This window comes from Danio rerio, chromosome 22 (genome assembly GCF_052040795.2).
Source record: "Danio rerio strain M-AB ecotype USA chromosome 22, GRCz13ab, whole genome shotgun sequence".
NCBI lineage: Eukaryota > Metazoa > Chordata > Actinopteri > Cypriniformes > Danionidae > Danio > Danio rerio.
Window position 1 is genome coordinate 34989595 of NC_141042.1, and position 18242 is coordinate 35007836.

The 18242-nt window shown below is 38.2% G+C and overlaps 1 protein-coding gene across 50 annotated transcripts in view; it reads left to right on the top strand.

The window, feature by feature from the left end:
- dock3 (dedicator of cytokinesis 3) overlaps window positions 1–18242 on the top strand; it is a 406352-nt gene that overhangs the window by 314587 nt on the left and 73523 nt on the right. For all 50 annotated transcript variants that reach the window (XR_015522243.1, XM_087304578.1, XM_087304583.1 and 47 more), the window contains exons 15-20: window positions 5505–5629; window positions 7780–7942; window positions 8061–8167; window positions 12043–12214; window positions 17484–17581; window positions 17672–17755. Coding sequence is in view for 49 of the 50 variants with exons in the window: in XM_087304578.1 (XP_087160704.1) it covers window positions 5505–5629; window positions 7780–7942; window positions 8061–8167; window positions 12043–12214; window positions 17484–17581; window positions 17672–17755 (749 nt within the window). In the remaining variant the exon portion in view is untranslated. The remainder of the gene's footprint in view (window positions 1–5504; window positions 5630–7779; window positions 7943–8060; window positions 8168–12042; window positions 12215–17483; window positions 17582–17671; window positions 17756–18242) is intronic.

The window sequence follows — 18242 nt, forward strand, 5'->3', positions numbered from 1 at the left end:
TCTTTGTCAAAATTTGCCAATTATTCTAGCATGTTTCGACAGCGGATGCCCTTCCAGCCGCAACCCAACACAATCCTACACACTCATTCACACACACACACACTAATACACTACAGCCAATTTAGTTTATCAATTCCCCTATTGCACATGGGCTTGGACTGTGGGGGAAACCCAAGCACCCGGAGGAAACCCATGCCAACAGAGGAAAAACATGCAAACTCCACACAGAAACGCCAACTGACTGGACTGGAACCAGCGACCTTCTTGCTGTGATATGCTAACCACTGACCCACCGCGCGGCTCTGTTAATTTATTTTATATTACATAAATTTATAGTCGGCGACGTAGTGGCGCAGTAGGTAGTGCTGTCGCCTCACAGCAAGAAGGTCGTTGGGTTGCTGGTTCGAACCTCGACTCAGATAGCGTTTCTGTGAGGAGTTTGCATGTTCTCCCTGCATTCTCATGGTTTTCCTCCGGGTGCTCCAGTTTCCCCCACAGTCCACAGTCTCCTTCCCAGAGATTGGTTCATTGGTTGTTGGAAGGGCATCCGCTGCGTAAAAGCGTGCTGGATAAGTTGGCGGTTCATTCTGCTGTGGCGACCCCGGATTAATAAAGGGACTAAGCCAACAAGAAAATGAATAACTGAAATTTAAAGTCAGTTTAATGTACTATAACAACACGGGAGCACATGCAAATACTATGAGAGCCAAATGGCAACATATGCTTTTTCATTTCTCTTTACGTTGACTACTGCTGTCAGGACATTTTTCCCTCTTTCCGGCTGGGAATGCACCAGAATTGTTTCTTTTCTTGGGGTAATTTATTTGTGAATAGTGGCCTTTATATGGATTTCCTTCAGTGAAGCAGTGGAGGAAAGCCTCTAACGCCGTAGCCGTGACCCATTACAGAAAGCATCGCAATCCAGCGAAATAGCAGCACTCTCAGGGAGTCAGTCTGCCGCTGCCAGATAACGTTTTCATCAGGATGTGGAACTGTAGGATACTGTCAGCCAAACAGACTAACACACAAAGCTTTTACAGTTTGTCTACTCCGTCCAGTGTTTGTAAAGGCAGCTGTGGCCATGTTTGCTTTCTTATCTAATGGTGCTTTCACCCCTGTGGTGCTTTTCCTTTGGTACGAACCAGAAAGAAATCATGAGAGTATCATTGAACAAAACAGGATCTTTTTTTTTTGGCAGAGGCCACATCCATAGCTTGAGTTGGAGGCTTTTAGATACAGCTATGACTGCCGAGGACGAAGGCAGGGACAGAGCCTACCCCCCTGGACAGGGTCAACCTGGTGGTGGTGGGGAGGATGGTGGGTGAACGTCTGCATCAGTATGTTCATGAAATGAATGGTCAGGTTATATTCTTTCTTGTGTCTCTTGGCTTTTGGTTGGAACTGATTGGGATGCCCTGCTGAAAAATCCAGCTTAAACCAGCCAAGGCTGGTTGGCTGGTTTTAGCTGGTTGACCAGGCTGGTTTTAGAGGGGTTTTGGCCAATTCCAGGCTAGTTTCCAGACATTTCCAGCCTGGTCTTAGCTGGTCAGGCTGGAAAATGACCAGCTAAATCCAGCTAAAACCAGCTTGACCAGCCTGGTTTAAGCTGGACATAGCTGGTTTTGGCTGGGCTCCCAGCCTGGCTAAGCTGGTCAAGCTAGTTTTAGCTGGTCATCTCCCAGCCTGACCAGCTAAGACCAGGCTGTAAATGGCTGGAAACCAGCCTGGAAATCGCCAAAACCCCTCTAAAACCAGCCTGGTCGACCAGCTAAAACCAGCCAACCAGCCTAGGCTGGTTTAAGCTGTTTTTTTCAGCAAGGTGAGTGAAGTGTCATTAGATCTTCCTGGTAGAACTAGCGCAAAAAGCTACATTTCCATTTCACACCAGAATGCTCAGTTGAAACGACCAAAAAGCAGTCTAATGACGACATCCACGTCAGACCTTGGCTTGACGAATTTCTTGAACTGCATTTTGATTGGTCAAAATTAAAGTGTGAGAAATTCACATATTTACATGCAACACATGGAAGTAAACAAAGCATGGAGGACAAGTATAAACATCCTCACAACTTTTCTAAACACCAGACTGCATGATGCCGCTGACTACAACAGCTGGTTTAGCTAAAAATATTGAAGTATTTTGTTTTACAGTTGGGTCAGTTAGAGGTCGCTTCTTGTTCTCACCACAAACAAACAGCTCGAGAGTTCATTTGAAAGCGTACTGAGCCCACCCCTTCCTTAGTCTCGATATGTTTTGTTGGTTCACTATTGGTGTGCAGCCAAGTACAACAGACGCTTTCACACCCAAACGAACCACAGCAAAAAGACAAACGAACTGTGTTACGTTCTAACCCAACTAAATGAGGCAGGTGTGAAAGCACCCTAGATTTGCTTGTTGTTAGATTTGCTAGCGTATTGTGTTGTGTGATGTTGAATATTAGGAATGGATAGACTATTTTGTTGTCGATAGAATACTGATCGTTAAGGTCAATAAATATCTACACATTTTTTCTGATAATTATTATAAGTTTAGTGTGACAGTGGCTATGTATTTAGCACAGCTGCCTCAAAGCAAGAACGTCACTGGTTCGAGTCCTGGCTGGGTCAGGAGGTATTCTCTGTGTGGAGTTTGCATGTTCTCCATGTCTCTGCGTTGGTTTTCTCTGGGTGCTCCGGTTTCCCCCACAGTCCAAAAACATGCGGTAAAGGTGAATTTGATTAACCAAATTGGCCATAGTGAGTGAATAGGTGTGTGTGTGTGTGTTTCCCAGCACTGAGGCTTGTTCTCTCAGTGCTGGGTTGTGGTTGGAAGGGCAAATGGAGAAATTTGGAGTAATGTATCATTCATTCTACTGTGGCGACCCCAGATAAAGCACGCAATCAGCCAAAGGAAAGTAAGTGAGTGAGATCCATGTTTAAATGAAATGAAAATCACAATCTATCAATGGTGGTACCCCCAAAAATGTAGCTTACCAAATGATAATTTAGAAAAGTATGTTAGAAAATGGGTTTTTTATATCACAAAAAGTTTATTAAAATGCACATCTCTATTTTTAAATTTTTGGGTAATTTAACACTTTTCACATGTATGGTCACACCAGTGTGATTAGAGCATTCAGATTAAAACGTTTAGATCAGTACGGTTCAGTTTGGCTCACTTTGGGGGCATTTCCACTGCATTCCCTAACTAGTACAGTGCCTACTTTTTTACCAAGACTGAGGTTCCAAGCAAGCCATATAGTTACCAAAACGTGATGTATAGCACAGCTGATCACTAATTAGTCTGAGAAAATCATTACCAGCATTATTGGATTTGCGACAAGACACCAAACCCACTATTTTTAAACACCTGACCAATAGCTAAATACAAACCAAATCAAGTTCTGAAGTAAGCCGAACCATACCATTTTTCACATACCATGCATTAGGGAAAGCATTCTCCTCCGCCATATCCACCCAGAGTAAAAATATTCATGTGGTATTTGGTGCATCATAAGTTTAAGGCACATGCCGAATATACATCTCCACACTCATAACTGTCAACATATTGGTTGCAGGAGGGATCGTTTCTAGCAGCCACACATTTTCCTTTATTGCATCAGCTGTAATTGGCAGAAATCATATTAAACCCACAACTTCCTTCACTAACAGCTCAAACTTTTCCCCCCTGAGTGGACGGGTAAGAGCTCATCGCTGTTCTCTACAGAGAGTCTGTGTTTATTTTGAGGACGGTGATTCAGATGCCTGCCGCTCTGTAGAGGGAATGTGGGCCGCCGTGTCATGGATTGAATGAGGCTGATAATGAAAGTCTGAACGCCGAGGTCACGTGTGGAATGACAGTGTAAAAGTCAGGTTCAGCTCAAGGTTTATTATGTTTCCTCTAGCCAGTTAAGCTGGACAAATGGTTTGACCTTTCTGCAGCAATAGATTATATTACAGTCCGTAAAAGGGTTAAGAAGGAAGTTAAATTAAGTGTGCTGGTCCATCTGTGATTACATTTTCTCTTAAGCTTACCATGTAGGTAATTGAACACGTCACTGTGTGTGTGTGTGTGTGTGTGTGTGTGTGTGTGTGTGTGTGTGTGTGTGTGTGTGTGTCCAGTATCTAAGAGTGATTTAGTTTATTCCTGCACTGTAAAAAGCGATTATCAGGTTTTGTTTTAAAAGTGAGTAAACCCATTGGTTTTAAAGTGATTAGTTGACTTTACTTAAAATTTTAGCAAACCCATTGCCTTATGATGATTAAGGCATTAAACTGTGTGCATAATCATACAAATCAAGTTAAGCTGACTTAACAGTTGACTTAACAGTTCCAAGTTACAACAGGTTTACTCTCTTTTTTAAGAAAAGTAACTTTTTGGGCTACAAGTTTACTCCATTTAACTAAAGTAGCTATTGTTTGTTTACAGTATTGTAAAAAAAAACATTTGATTCAAGTTTGGCTATGCAAATATGCATACATACATTGTAAAATTGATAATCTAAAATGTGTTGGTTGATTGGTTGTTTGGTTGCTTGGATTTGGTTAATTTGTTGTTTAGTTGGTGGGTTAGTTGGCTTTTGGTTAGTTAATTGGTTGGCTGGTTGGTTGGTTTCTAGGTCTTCGATTGGTTGTTTAGTTGTTTTTTGGTTGGTTGGTTTAGGTTGGTTGGTTGGTTTGTTGATTGGTTAGTGGTTGGCTCGTGGTTGGTTGGTTGGTTGGTTAGTTAGTTCATTGTTGATTGATTAGTTTTTGGTTGGTTAATTGGTTCGTTGGTTGTTTGGTTGGTTTGTTGATTGTTTAGTTGGTTGGTTGGTTGTTTAGTTGGATGGTTGGTTGTTGTTTTTTTGTTAGTTTTGGTGGGTTGGTTAGTTGGTTGTTTGGTTGGTTTGTTAGTTCATTGTTGATTGATTGGTTTTTGGTTGGTTAATTGGTTCAATGGTTGTTTGGTTGGTTTTTGGTTTGGTTGGTTTGTTTAGTTGGTTGGTTGGTTGGTAATTTGGTGGGTTGGTTAGTTGTTTGATTGGTTGGTTGGCTGGTTGGTTCGTGGATGGTTGGTTAGTTCATAGACCGAGACGTAAGAGAATATGGTCATTTTTCAAAATAAAAGACTTTTCAAAATAAAAGATCATTCAGACTGAGATAATAAATAAAACAGAAATAATTATTGATTCCCCCAAAGCTCACTGATGCTCCCTTGTTGGGAACCACTGGTCTACAGAGATTTCCCAGTATTACTCTGTTGCAATCAGGAGATCACAATAATTAACCCTAACCACAGGAAAAACAGGAGACACATTAGAAACACACGAGTGAAGGGTGAAGAGGCTGGACGAGTGCTGTTACTGGCAGAATATTGGATGGCTATCAGCAAATCAGATTCAGGAATCCAGACAAAACGGTTGTTTAAATGCATATAGATCAATAGACAGGCAGACAAATGAAAACAATCTTTAAAATGTTTGTCCAGAATGTCTACATTTGTTGATCTAAGTCAATCAATCATCATTTCTGTTGCTCTTCAGGTGACATTCGCAATGACCTCTACCTCACGCTGGAGAGAGGAGACTTTGAGAGAGGAGGAAAAAGTGTTCAGAAGAACATCGAGGTCACCATGTATGTGCTGTACGCTGACGGCGAGATCCTCAAAGTACGTCAAACTGCTTCAATATAAAGAGTTTCGCTGAAATATGTATCATGTTTTCCTTTATTCACCTTTATGCCATCCCAAACCTTTTACAAATGGAGAAATTGTACGAGATTTAAGAAAAAACATTGCATTCTACAGTAACATGGAAGTGGTTTGTAATCACTTTAAGGAATTATCCACAAGTTAACAGTTTGCCATATTTTGTGATTCCTGAGTGTTTTTTTCACTTATTTATGCTTTTGAATACATGTTTTTGTGAAATTTTAATAACTAAACGTTGGATCTTTCCTCCAGCAAAGCTGAATTGATTGAAAAAGTTTTTATTTTAAAGTGCTATTTTGTCTGGGTTGATGTTTTAAACTACAGTATAAAAACCTGCTAATAAACTGCCAATACTTTTTTTCTTCCACACTATAAAAAAGGCAAAAACATCAAATTTACTGTAAAAATACACAGCTGTGGTTGCAGGAATTTAACCGATAAAAATACAGTAGGAACATAAGTTTTACTGTAAATTACGGAATTTCATGAATATTTTTTGTCATGCACCAATGTTTTGAAGTACTAACAGTGATCTAGCAGCTGCACCTTCACTCGGATTACAAATTCTGTCATGCACCTCACACACACCTTTTCCAGGTTTCCGTTGATTACACACACACACACACACACAGCTGGCAGCTGCTCAACGACTGATTACAGGGACTAATTATACACCACATTGGCACAAACACTTTGCTGACTCGCGTAACAGTCAACCACAGAGGCAAATGGGAACATGCAGGTAATCCAAACTCATGGCCAGAAACAGGCGAATGGTCGGTAGAGCAGCAAGCAATCAAAGTAAGAGAATAAGGCATAGGGTTAAAACACAACTAGGGAAACGCGTCGCAATGTTCACAAACATGATAACAAGACTCAGCAAAGTGTGTGTGCCAATGTAATGTATAAATAGTTCTCAAAATTAGTTATTAAGCAGCTGTCAGCTGTGTGTGTGTGTGTGTGTGTGTGTGTGTGTGTGTGTGTGTGTGTGTACGTGTTTTTGTGACATATCAGGACACAAATCTGTATAATGACATGGGTATGACACAGGTATTACAAAAAGGAGGTGAAATATGAGGACATTGGTGACGTCCTCATTTCTCAAAATGCTTATAAATCCTACAGAATGAGTTTAATCAGAGAGTAAAGCTGCACACAGTCTCCTGTGGTGGTTGGGTTTAGGAGTGGGGTGGGGTGAGGGCAATATAATATACGGTTTGGGCTGCATAAAATGAATGGAAACCTATGTAATGTCCCCACTTTTCACAAAAACAAACGTGTGTGTGTGTGTGTGTGTGTGTGTGTGTGTGTGTGTGTGTGTGTGTAATCAACGTAAACCCGGAACAGATGTGTGTGAGGTGCATGACAGGATTTGTAGTCCATATAGTGACAGGATTGTAGACCGAGTGAAGTTGCATGTTTACCAGCGATCTGCAGCCGCTAGTTTCCAAGTGATCATAACGCATATAAAATAAAGTAATACAATAAACAAAAAAATAAACAAAAATTTAAGTATCATGCAGTGGATTTTGGGAAAGTTCATTTACGGCTATATTCACCATTTACATATATTAAAGAAGCTTACTGTTAACCAGGTTACATATTTTGGTAGCATTTTTACAGTTTTTTTTTTTTTTACTGAAACTGACATTTTTTTTTTTTTAACTGACATTTTTACCATGTATTTTACAGAATTAATTCTATAAATATTATTTTCTTATAAAAAAAATATTGTCTTAAACTACTAAATTGTCAATCAAATGTTCATTAAAATCCAACAGAGCAGAGATCAAGGTCCTATAATGCAATTCATAGCCATTAATAAACCCATGTAAGTCATAAAATATGGAAACTGTTAATTACTAGATTATTTTATGGACTCAATAATGACAGAATTTTAATTTTTGGTAAACTATCGCTTGGAAAAACACACTGTGATCTTTAGCTCATGTGTTGAATCAATTAGTCAAGACACAATTAAAGTCAGTTTGAAAGGGGTAAATTAGTTTGGGATATTTCTAATGTATTTAGTATAATCTCGTTATAAGTGTTTTAACTTTGATGCCTCATGAAAGCCAACCGATTCCATTCCTCATATCTTTTGTCAGGAGTGTATTAGTCTGGGCTCAGGAGAACACAACATCAGCGAGTACCGCTCTTTTGTTCTCTACCACAACAACAGTCCTCGCTGGAGTGAAGTCGTCAAACTGCCCATCCCTATCGACAGATTCCGGGGGTCCCATCTGCGCTTTGAGTTCAGACACTGTTCAAGTAAGGACTATATTCATTTTGCACACATCTGACTTCGACACGTCATGACTAAGGGATTGAAACTTTAATAATTTTTTTTCAGTAAATGTATAAAGCAATGTATTTGATTTATTTACAGCAAAAGATAAAGGAGAAAAGAAGCTTTTTGGCTTTGCGTTTACGCCTCTGATGAGGGAAGACGGCACAACACTGTCTGATGAGAGTCATGAGCTTTACGTCTACAAGGTGAGCTCGGCTTCTGACTATGCTGAACGTCAAACAAATGATCTGGCTTTACAATACCTGACAGAAGTCTTGGGGTGGATCCCAGTTCAAAGAGCAAAAAAATAATAACTTGACTTTATTTGGAAAAGTGTGAGAAGGTGGATTTCTCTGCTGCCAACAGCAGCCCACAAGACAGCAGCCTAAGGTACAATATGTGTGCAAGGATGCTTCTGAAGTAAGATAGTGGTGGGAAGTCCAGATATTTAACGCGGATGTTAGAACTCAGTTAAAACATCTATGGCAGCAAATCAATGCCAATATTAATCGAGCGCAGCGGTGATGTTTGCGTGCGAGGAGAAGTGAACCGTGAGCAGATTACAGGTCTACACGCGAGAAAACTACAGCTCGCGAGCGCACAGGGGATCACTTGGTCATGATGGTAAGAATAGGCATTATTATGAGATTAATTATTACAAGAAATATCTCATTATTGAAAGTAAGTCTCCACCTATTATTACTGAGAAAGTGAGTCTATTAGTTTCACATTGTGACATTATGATAAGATATCCTATATATTTTTATTTAACGGGGAAACTAGCTTACCTGCGTCCAATCCCGGCTAACTTCCGGAAAGGCAGAGTAGCCAATAGTGTTAGAGATAACAAGTACACCAAGTCCCACCCCAGGACTGACAAAAATCAAAACTGTTTCGCGCGAGCAAAGAGAAAAACCAGCGAGCGAGCGGAGAGAACTGATCGCGCGCGCTGTAGGCATGACCTCGCTCGCGAGAGCGTCCATCGTACGCACAGATGATGATGTGCGCGCGCGGGACTTGTTTTCTCGCGCTGGATCAGTTGAGCGCGCGCGTGAAGATCCCCTATGCGCTCGCGAGCTGTTGTTTTCTCGCGTGTAGACCTGTAATCTGCTCACGGTTCACTTCTCCTTGCGCGCAAACATCACCGCTGCGCTCGATTAATATTGGCATTGATTTGCCGTCATAAACATCACCATGGCATGATCTGAAGAATGTCTTACAGTAAAGTTTTGCAACCCAACTGAATCATGATTCACTTATTTAAATTCATTACGATTTTCTATTATAAAATAAACTTACGTTTTTTCACCAGATCCTTTCATTTAAGCCCCCGGTTCACCCTCGCTGCTGTTGTTCAAGTTTAGTTCAAGCACAGCAAGCTATCATGCACTGTTTGTTTTTGGTTCACTGAATTATGCATGTGGTGTAGTATCAGTTCACAGCTCAAATTTGTTCTCAGTCAGTACATCGTTACTGTTCTAATAACTGACTGAGAGTATATATTGGATTATTTAGAGTCAGAGGGGGGTATTAGGCTTGTTAATAAGTAAGTAGTTTGTGGATAAGTGCTTACTGGAGACACGAATCGTTTCAAATGATTCAGTTTTCACTTAGAAGATCCGGTTAAAAAGATTAGTTTGCGTTCGCGAGACATAAATAAAACCCATTATTGGGCACAAATGTGTTAAAGTAATAGCTTTAAGTATCTGTATTTAATGCTGTCACCGTACTGCTGCCATGACCACTCGTTGTTTTTGTCGTGGAAGCAACAGCGAGAATGACTGGAAGAAAACCGGCTCGATCTGGCCAATAGCCAGAGGTGCGAAAGGGTCAAACACCTGAATATACAAATACGAAAACGAAGGAGGTTTTTGCAATAATCTTAGTTAGTTTCAGTTAGTTTTGTATGTACACAATACAGTTTCAGTTCTAGTTTTTTTAAAAACTCGTTTTTATTTTTATATCAGTTAACAACAATTATTTTACATTTTAGTTTTCGTTTTCACGTAAGTTTTCGTTAACTATAATAACCTTGCTCATCATCAAAGTTCCTGAAAGCAAAGAAGGTCAAGCTGCTCAAGGATTGGCCAGCCCAGTCACCAGAATAAACACTATTGAGCATGAAGGAGGAGGCATTGAAGATGCAAAGAAAAAAGAATCTTGATGAACTCTGGGAGTCCTGCAGGAATGCTTTCTTTGCCATTCCAGATAACTTTATTAATAAGTGATTTGAGTCATTGCAGAGATGTATGGATGCAGTCCTCTAAGCTCATGATGAGTCACAATATTCATTCTTTCTCCACTGCAGCATGACTTTATATTCTATACTGGACATTATTTCTGTTCAGTGATGAGACTTTTACCTAAGCAGAGTCAGAAAACACTTTCAGGGTGTGTCAGAATCCATTTTTGCTAATATATGGATAGAACAATCCACTTTGCGCCGTGGCGCATGATCTAAAAGGGTTGAGTTTATTTTCTTAATGAGTTACAGGTGTGTTTTGAGAATAAACCAATTAGAGACTCATCTCCCATTCCCTTTAAGAGTCAGCGCCATGGCACATATGCTATTTACATTACTTAAATTAAGTGTAAGTGGAAAAACTGAGCATCAATTAGCCAATAAATAATTAATTTAGCTTGTTAGGCGCAAATATTTGTTTCAAAACTTTTCTAAATTCAGTTCTAATTTCCAGCAAACTAATAAATGATTAATAATAACGAAGTGTGTTCAAAAAACCTGAGTTATATCCTAATACACATGCTGTGCCCCATATGGTCTAAAACTTGCAGGTGGGCAAATCTAAGCTTGTTTTTAATAAAACAAATATAAATATGGATATATTAAATAATACTGCTAATAATAATAACATTATACAAAAGCAAATTGTTATGAATGAACTGAAAAAGCCTCCCGAGATGAAGGCATGAAAGCAGTGGTTTTTCATATTTCTGTAGGCTAGAAAATAATATGTTTTGTAATATTTAAATCCTTTATATATATATATATATATATATATATATATATATATATATATATATATATATATATATATATATATATATATATATATATATATATATATATATATATATATCCTTAATATTTGAATTCTTTTTCATATGTAAAGATATTTTCGTATTGCTCTACATCTTGTGTGTATCAAGCAGTGAGTAAGCAAGGCACAACTCTGCACTGGACTTTAGACCGGGTTTGTTTTGGTCTATTGAAAGATCTTTTATAGTTTCTCAAAATAGCAACGCTCCAGCAATGTGCCTCAGAATGCTTTCCTTTTTAGACCAGAACGCCTATGGGCGCACATATGAGCGCAAATGCGTTTGCTGTTTAAACAGCATGGCGCAACACCTCAAAACAACTCTTGCACCAAGCTGAAACTAGCCAACAACTATTGCGTCGCGCCTTGCGCCACATTGCACCGGGTGTGTGATAGGGCCCTAAATCATCAACTACAATTCAAGTTATTCAGGATAGGCAACAAGACTTTTGTCAGGTAGTGAATGTTCCACATATACTTTGTCTCTTGGTACTTCAGGATTTGTGTAATAATTACTCAACAGCATTTTAATCCATGCATTTAGCAGATGAAAACTAAAATGACAAATGTGTGCACTTTATATGTAGAAGAAATGTATTTTTATATGATTGTATTAGTTAAAACCAAGGTGAACATGTCTGTTTAATGTCTGGAGTTTCTATTTTTTACTTCAACTAAAATATCTAAAGTACTGCCCTGCTAACTAAATAAATTATAGTGTTTTAGTTCATTTTGTGTTGTTTTTAGTTGTAACATTATACAATAAGGTTGTATTAATTAATGTAATCTTTGCTCATTTTAGATCATGAAAATAAAGTTAACTCCGGCACAATAATGCTAACAAGCACGAAGTTGGATTTTAGTATCACATTAGTAAATGTCGAGCTATGATTAATAACATAACCTAATGAAACCTCAATGAAAAGTGTGACCTTTGTTAATCTTGTTAATGACAATAACAAAGTTACAGGGCATTGCACGTTCAAATGACCTTTAAAACTGTCTTGTGTATGTGTGTTGATCAGTGTGATGAAAACACCACCTTCAGTAACCACGCGCTGTACCTGGGCCTGCCCTGCTGTAAAGATGACTTCAACGGCTGCCCGAACATCCCGTCCAGCCTCATATTCCAGCGCAGCACGAAGGAAACCCTCTGGATATCAACGCAACTCTCTTCCACCAAACTAACACAGAATGGTAACATACTAAAGCCACGTTCACATGTACACTGGTATTTTATAAATTACTTTTTCTCGTCTTCGTTTTTAACAATATTAAATTAATTAAATTTGATGATTACAATTCAATTCAGTTCATCTTTAATTCTATAGCGCTTTAAGTTGTGTCAAAGCAGCTTCACATAGACGATTGTAGTCAATTGAAACAGTGTCAGTCCAGTTTTCAGTGTTTAAGTTCAGTTTGGTTCAGTTTAGTTCAGTTCAGCTTATCATCCACGGCTGATAGTCCAAACACTGAAGAGCAAATCCATCCATGCGCAGCTCCACAAGTCCCAAACTATGCAAGACAGTGGTGACAGTGGCGAGGAAAAAACTTCACTAATTGGCAAAAGTGAAGGATAAAAAACCTTGAGAGAAACCAGGCGTAGTTGGGCACGACCATTTCTCCTATGGCCAAACGTCTTGTGCAGAGCTCTAAGCGCTGGAGGCTGGAGAATGCTGGACGTCAGTGAAGACTCATCTGTCCCCGGAGCGTCACAGGAATCAGTCTCATGCTCTTCACTCCTCCATGACCACCACAGCAGCTGCTCGGCATACAGTCTGGTCCGGGATAGTGGAAACCTTGAGATCATCTCTTCACAGGTCTTGGATCGCATCAGTGGCGCTGCATAATCTCTAGGGGCCTAGGGATGAGTATCCCCAGGTGGAAATTCAATTCACTTCAATTCAGCTTTGTTTGTATAGCGCTTTTACAATGTAGATTGTGTCAAAGCAGCTTCACATAAATGGTCATAGCAACTGGATCAGGGTAGTTCAGTTTTTAGTGTTTAAGTTCAGTTCAGTTTAGCTCAGTTCAGTGTGGTTTGAAGTCATTATTGAGAGTCCAAACACTGAAGAGCAAATTCATCGATGAGTAGCTTTTCAGATCCTGAACCTGAAATAGAGAATAAAGAGAATGGGGTATATGCCGAAGCATGCTAATAGGACTTTTAATTTGCCAGTAACCTGGGTTAAGCGCTTCCGGCGAATTGAATGCCAATGCAAAATCCGGTGCGTTCAAGGTCTGTTTTCTTTAAAAATCAGCGATCTCCACTGGCTGAGTGATATCTTTTAAAGTGGGTCTCAGATTGTACAAGAAGCACTGCATTAAATTACATTTCCCCCGCCATATCTTTATAATATGAGCATTTATTTTACCCCAGTATATTCAATGGAGCTTCTGCGTTAGCCTGCCGATTCTGACGGGCGCGTGTGAGTAAACAGCTTTTTGTCTCGTTTTACGCTTGAGCAATTAAAAATAATTGCTAAAGTTTATTGAACTGAATGTATTTTAATGACATTACAACATCGATGCTGTATAAGGAACCGTATAAAATGGTAAAAAGTTCACAATAACAGGTCACCGGAAGTGTATCAGCATGGGAACTGCACTAGCTCGGCATATACCCTATAATTAGCGTAGCTGCTGTTCATAGTGTATATAAACGAGATGTGGAGCACATTCATGCGTCTTACCGCTATGTGATGCACTAAATGTATGCTTTATGAAAAAGATTTTTAATCTAGTTTTGAACTGCAAGAGTGTGTCTGAGCCTCAGGAAGGCTATTCCAGAGTTTAGGAGCCATAAATGAGAAGGCTCAACCTCCTTTGCTATAACAGACTTTGCTATTCTAGGTACTACCAAGAGTAAACTTTTTTTTTTTCTTAATGACATCAACAGATGAATTATTCACCACAAAACTAGCTAACAAAAACAGTATGGTTAGTTTTGATTTCATGTGTACTTTAAAGACACGCAGAACCAACAGGTGCAGATAAAAGCCATTTTATGTTGGTTTTACACCAAAGCTGCATCCGAAATCTCATACATCCATACTATATACACTAAAATCAGTATGCCAGCCGAGTAGTATTTTCGCTTCCAGCGAGATGCTGAAGTGTTGATCTGAAGCACGCTGCGCTATCCTATAGACCAGTGGTCACCAAACTTGTTCCTGGAGGGCCGGTGTACTGCAGATTTTAGCTCCAACCCTAATCAAACACACCTGAACAAGCTAATCAAGGTCTTACTAAGTATACTTGAAACATCCTGGCAAGTGTGTTGAAGCAAGTTGGAGCTAAATCCTGCAGGGACACCGGCCCTCCAGGACCGAGATTGGTGATCCCTGCTATAGACAGCTATATACAGACTTGTGCAGACTTGATTATCAGATTTAATGAACCACAATGGACATTGTACTAGTAAAGTACAAGACGTAAACAATAAGATATATGGATAATGTTAAGCAATTTGGTAAACAAATACAGTGTACGACACAGTAACATAATTTTAGATGATTATGAAACCTAAAAAATAACACTGCCAAAATAATACACCAATATAAGAACAAATAATAGATTAATAAGATCAAAAACCGTCCATTAGATATTCACAAATATCATATTTTATATAAGCACGCTGCGCTATCCCATGATAGCCCACAAGAGAATTCATTAATGAGAGTGAAGTGATGCAACTCGCGCGTGTAGGTCACGTGATGATGACAAAATGGCGGATGCAGTACGCCCGAGTTCCATTCATGCTGCTCACATTCATACTGTATAGAACCCACTTTACTAACGGCCGAGTAGTACACTTAAATTGAAATGCAGTACTTACTAAGCAGTAAACGATTTCAGATGCAGCCCAAATGTGGAATTAAGTATTCACTCGAATAAATTGCAACCTGAGAACAGTGGCAGATTACGACGCAGTGTGCAATGAACGCACAAAAATTCTGTGAACCCAGTCATGCTGGCCAATCAGAAAGGAGAAAACATCACGCATGCTGATGTCATAAAGCGAAAACTCTGGTTTTAGTGGCCACATGACCACTTGGAAAAATCTACACCCCAGTTTTCAGAAGGTTTCAGTTTCAGTGACTTGATTCTGTGTTTTTTTGTCATACTGTCTAAACTGCCTAGAAAAAAACATATTTGTGTGAATGGGTGCTGCGTCCTAGTTTGCATAATTATACGACGTTCCAACAGTATGTACTTTTTTGTAAAGTACATACTTTTGAGTGTCACAGAAGTATGAGAAGTATAAGAAGACCATGCAAACTTTAGGACATACTGGCTGTTTCTTAATACCAAGTAGGCAAAGTTCCGACTTGTGCCATTGGAAGTTTAGAGTTGGAAGAAGGCACTACCGAGGACGCGAGGACACAAGTTGGGTACTTCTTCAAATGGAACAGCAGTGTACTTTATAACGTCGCTTACCTCACCACGGATTTATCAGTTTCATTGTACTTTAACAATAAAATGATTTATTATATAAACCATGACTATCTAATTAACATTATATTAATATTTTGAATTGATATTTAAGAAAATATAAACAAATTTATAGAAATGTGAAGTAAAATGTGTTACTATAGACAGACACGTGTCTTTGATTATCAGATTTAATGAACCACAATGGACATTGTACAAGTATAAAGTACAAGACGTAAACAATAAGAAAGAAGGATAATGTTAAGCAATTTGGTAAGCAAACAACACAGGAAAATAATTTTAGACGATTATAAAACCTAACAAAATAACACTGCCAAAATAATACACCTAAGAAGAAATCATAGATTAATAAGATCAAAAACTCTCCATTAGATATCCACAAATATCATATTATTTATATATGTTTGGAAAATATATTTTATATAAATAAATGTGACTTTGACATGCTAAAGTGACTTGATTTAGATGTTGTGTTGTCCCAGATCAGCAATTACTACACACAAATGGTTGGTTAATCTCATATTAAAGAAATGTTATTGCAAAGGATGATTATTAAACTATATTAACAAAAATAACTGTAAGCAAAAGAAAGCAGGTAAAAACATACGACGAGTGATAATGAAAGGATGATTACGTGCCTGAGAATAATTAAAACAAAAGCAGTGACTGCTGCTGTTGCTTACAACTATATATATTTTTCAATCTTGAGCTCTTAAAAGCAGCAGGACTGTGGGTGCACGAGCATCGTTTTTTGTCTAGTTTTTTTTTTCAAATAGAACCGATCGCAAGTGAATGGAAAAAAAGCGCAAGTAAACGGGAGCGCGCACGCTTTAAACAGTCGCGCACATCACATCACCTGTGCGCGCGAGTAATAATTCTCTCATACGGTATTCACCTGCTTTGTCTCGCGCGAACGCAGATATTGTTTTCAGTCGTGCTGTTTTTCGATTCTAAGATCACAATTGCACGTATATTGGGCCATCCTATATTTTCGAACCCTGCTTTAAGAAAACTACAATGTAAAAATTATTTTCAACCTAGCCAACTAGCCAAAGTGGCTAGTGGGAGCGGCTGTCTTACCCGCCAAAGCTGAAATCTACCCGCATTTGGAGGGTTGGCAAGTGTTAATGTAAAGCCCTGTATGTATATGTATATATATATATATATATATATATATATATATATATATATATATATATATATATATATATATATATATATAATGTATGTATATATATGTATGTATATATATATATATATATATATATATATATATATATATATATATATATATATATATATATGTATGTATATATATGTGTGTATATATATATATATATATATATATATATATATATATATATATGTGTATGTATATATATATATATATATATATATATATATATATATATATATATATATATATATATATATATATATATATATATATACACATACTGTATATTTAGATTTTAAATATGTTTTAACTACATTAGGGAGATGTGATCTTGAATTTTTCATGCGAGAAATCTTCAGTGTTTGGATAATTCTGCATTCAGAAGTTAATTCCTGTAATTCCTAAAATTTTTCCTGTTGGCTAGATATTAACAAATAACCATCAAAACAACTTTGCCGAAGCCTCTCTACCTGAATGTTGGTCTCGTGCATGTGCCATGTTTATACTTTGTTTACACTTTTTTCCTGAGTTTGTAGTTCTAATCGAATTTACATCCAACGCATGTATTGTGGGCAATACTTACATTAGCAGTTGGGGTACAGACTTTAAATTGATAAAAGTATTGAATTTATGGAATAGTACACCATCAGGGAACCTCTGGCATTCTCTTTTCAACAAACTATGGATTTTTGACACACTAATTCTATTTTCGATTATTATTTAGGACGTATAGTATGCAAATTGGTTCGCAGCAATGTTCTAAAACTACCTAAGAAACATAAAATTTTTCCTTCATTCTGTCAGTTTGCTAACACTTCCTGTTGTGTTATTAAGTGGATCTGCTAGCTCTACTGAAGTGGAAAGCACATCCAGACCACGTGATGGACATTTTGGGGCGGTTGCGTCACGTCTGTGGAGAAGAAATCGTCAAAGTGAGAGTTCTGTCCCATTAAATTAACACCATTTGTGTACAAGACAAATTTTAAGGTCAGCTAACATCTGCTTCTGTTTATCTTCCACAGTTTCTTCAAGACATCCTCGACACGTTGTTCTCCATTCTGGATGACAATACGGACAAATATGGCCCTCTGGTGTTTCAGTCGCTGGTTAGAAAATTTTAAATGATATTTGAAGAGTATTTGAGAGCAAGTGCCGTCTGAAATGTGCTACTAAAATGAGCCTTTTTTTAAGCTCCTCTGTTTTACGTTCAGTAATTTTACTTTTATGACAATGTATAGTTTTCTTTATTTGCCCTAAATGTGAAATAGCCAACTCAGGCTCATTGGAGATATGTTCCCAGGGCTTTTATTTGAGAACTGGGAAATATGTGCACTGGGCTGCACATGCTTGCAGTTTTTGGGATTCTCAGTTTTTTTTCATTTCTCTAATGGCTGCTGTTGTACATTTTTGACAATCTCAATTACATTACTGGGACAGGTTTTCTTATATGTGCCATTTCTCATAAATCCACCAGAGGCTGCTGTGTAGATTTCTGCCAGTCTTTACGTCCTTCTTGCATGCGCCCCTGTGAGAATATCTCAATGTATCTCAACTTGCTATTAACTGTCCCACCAACCTCCTTCTGTAAACCCA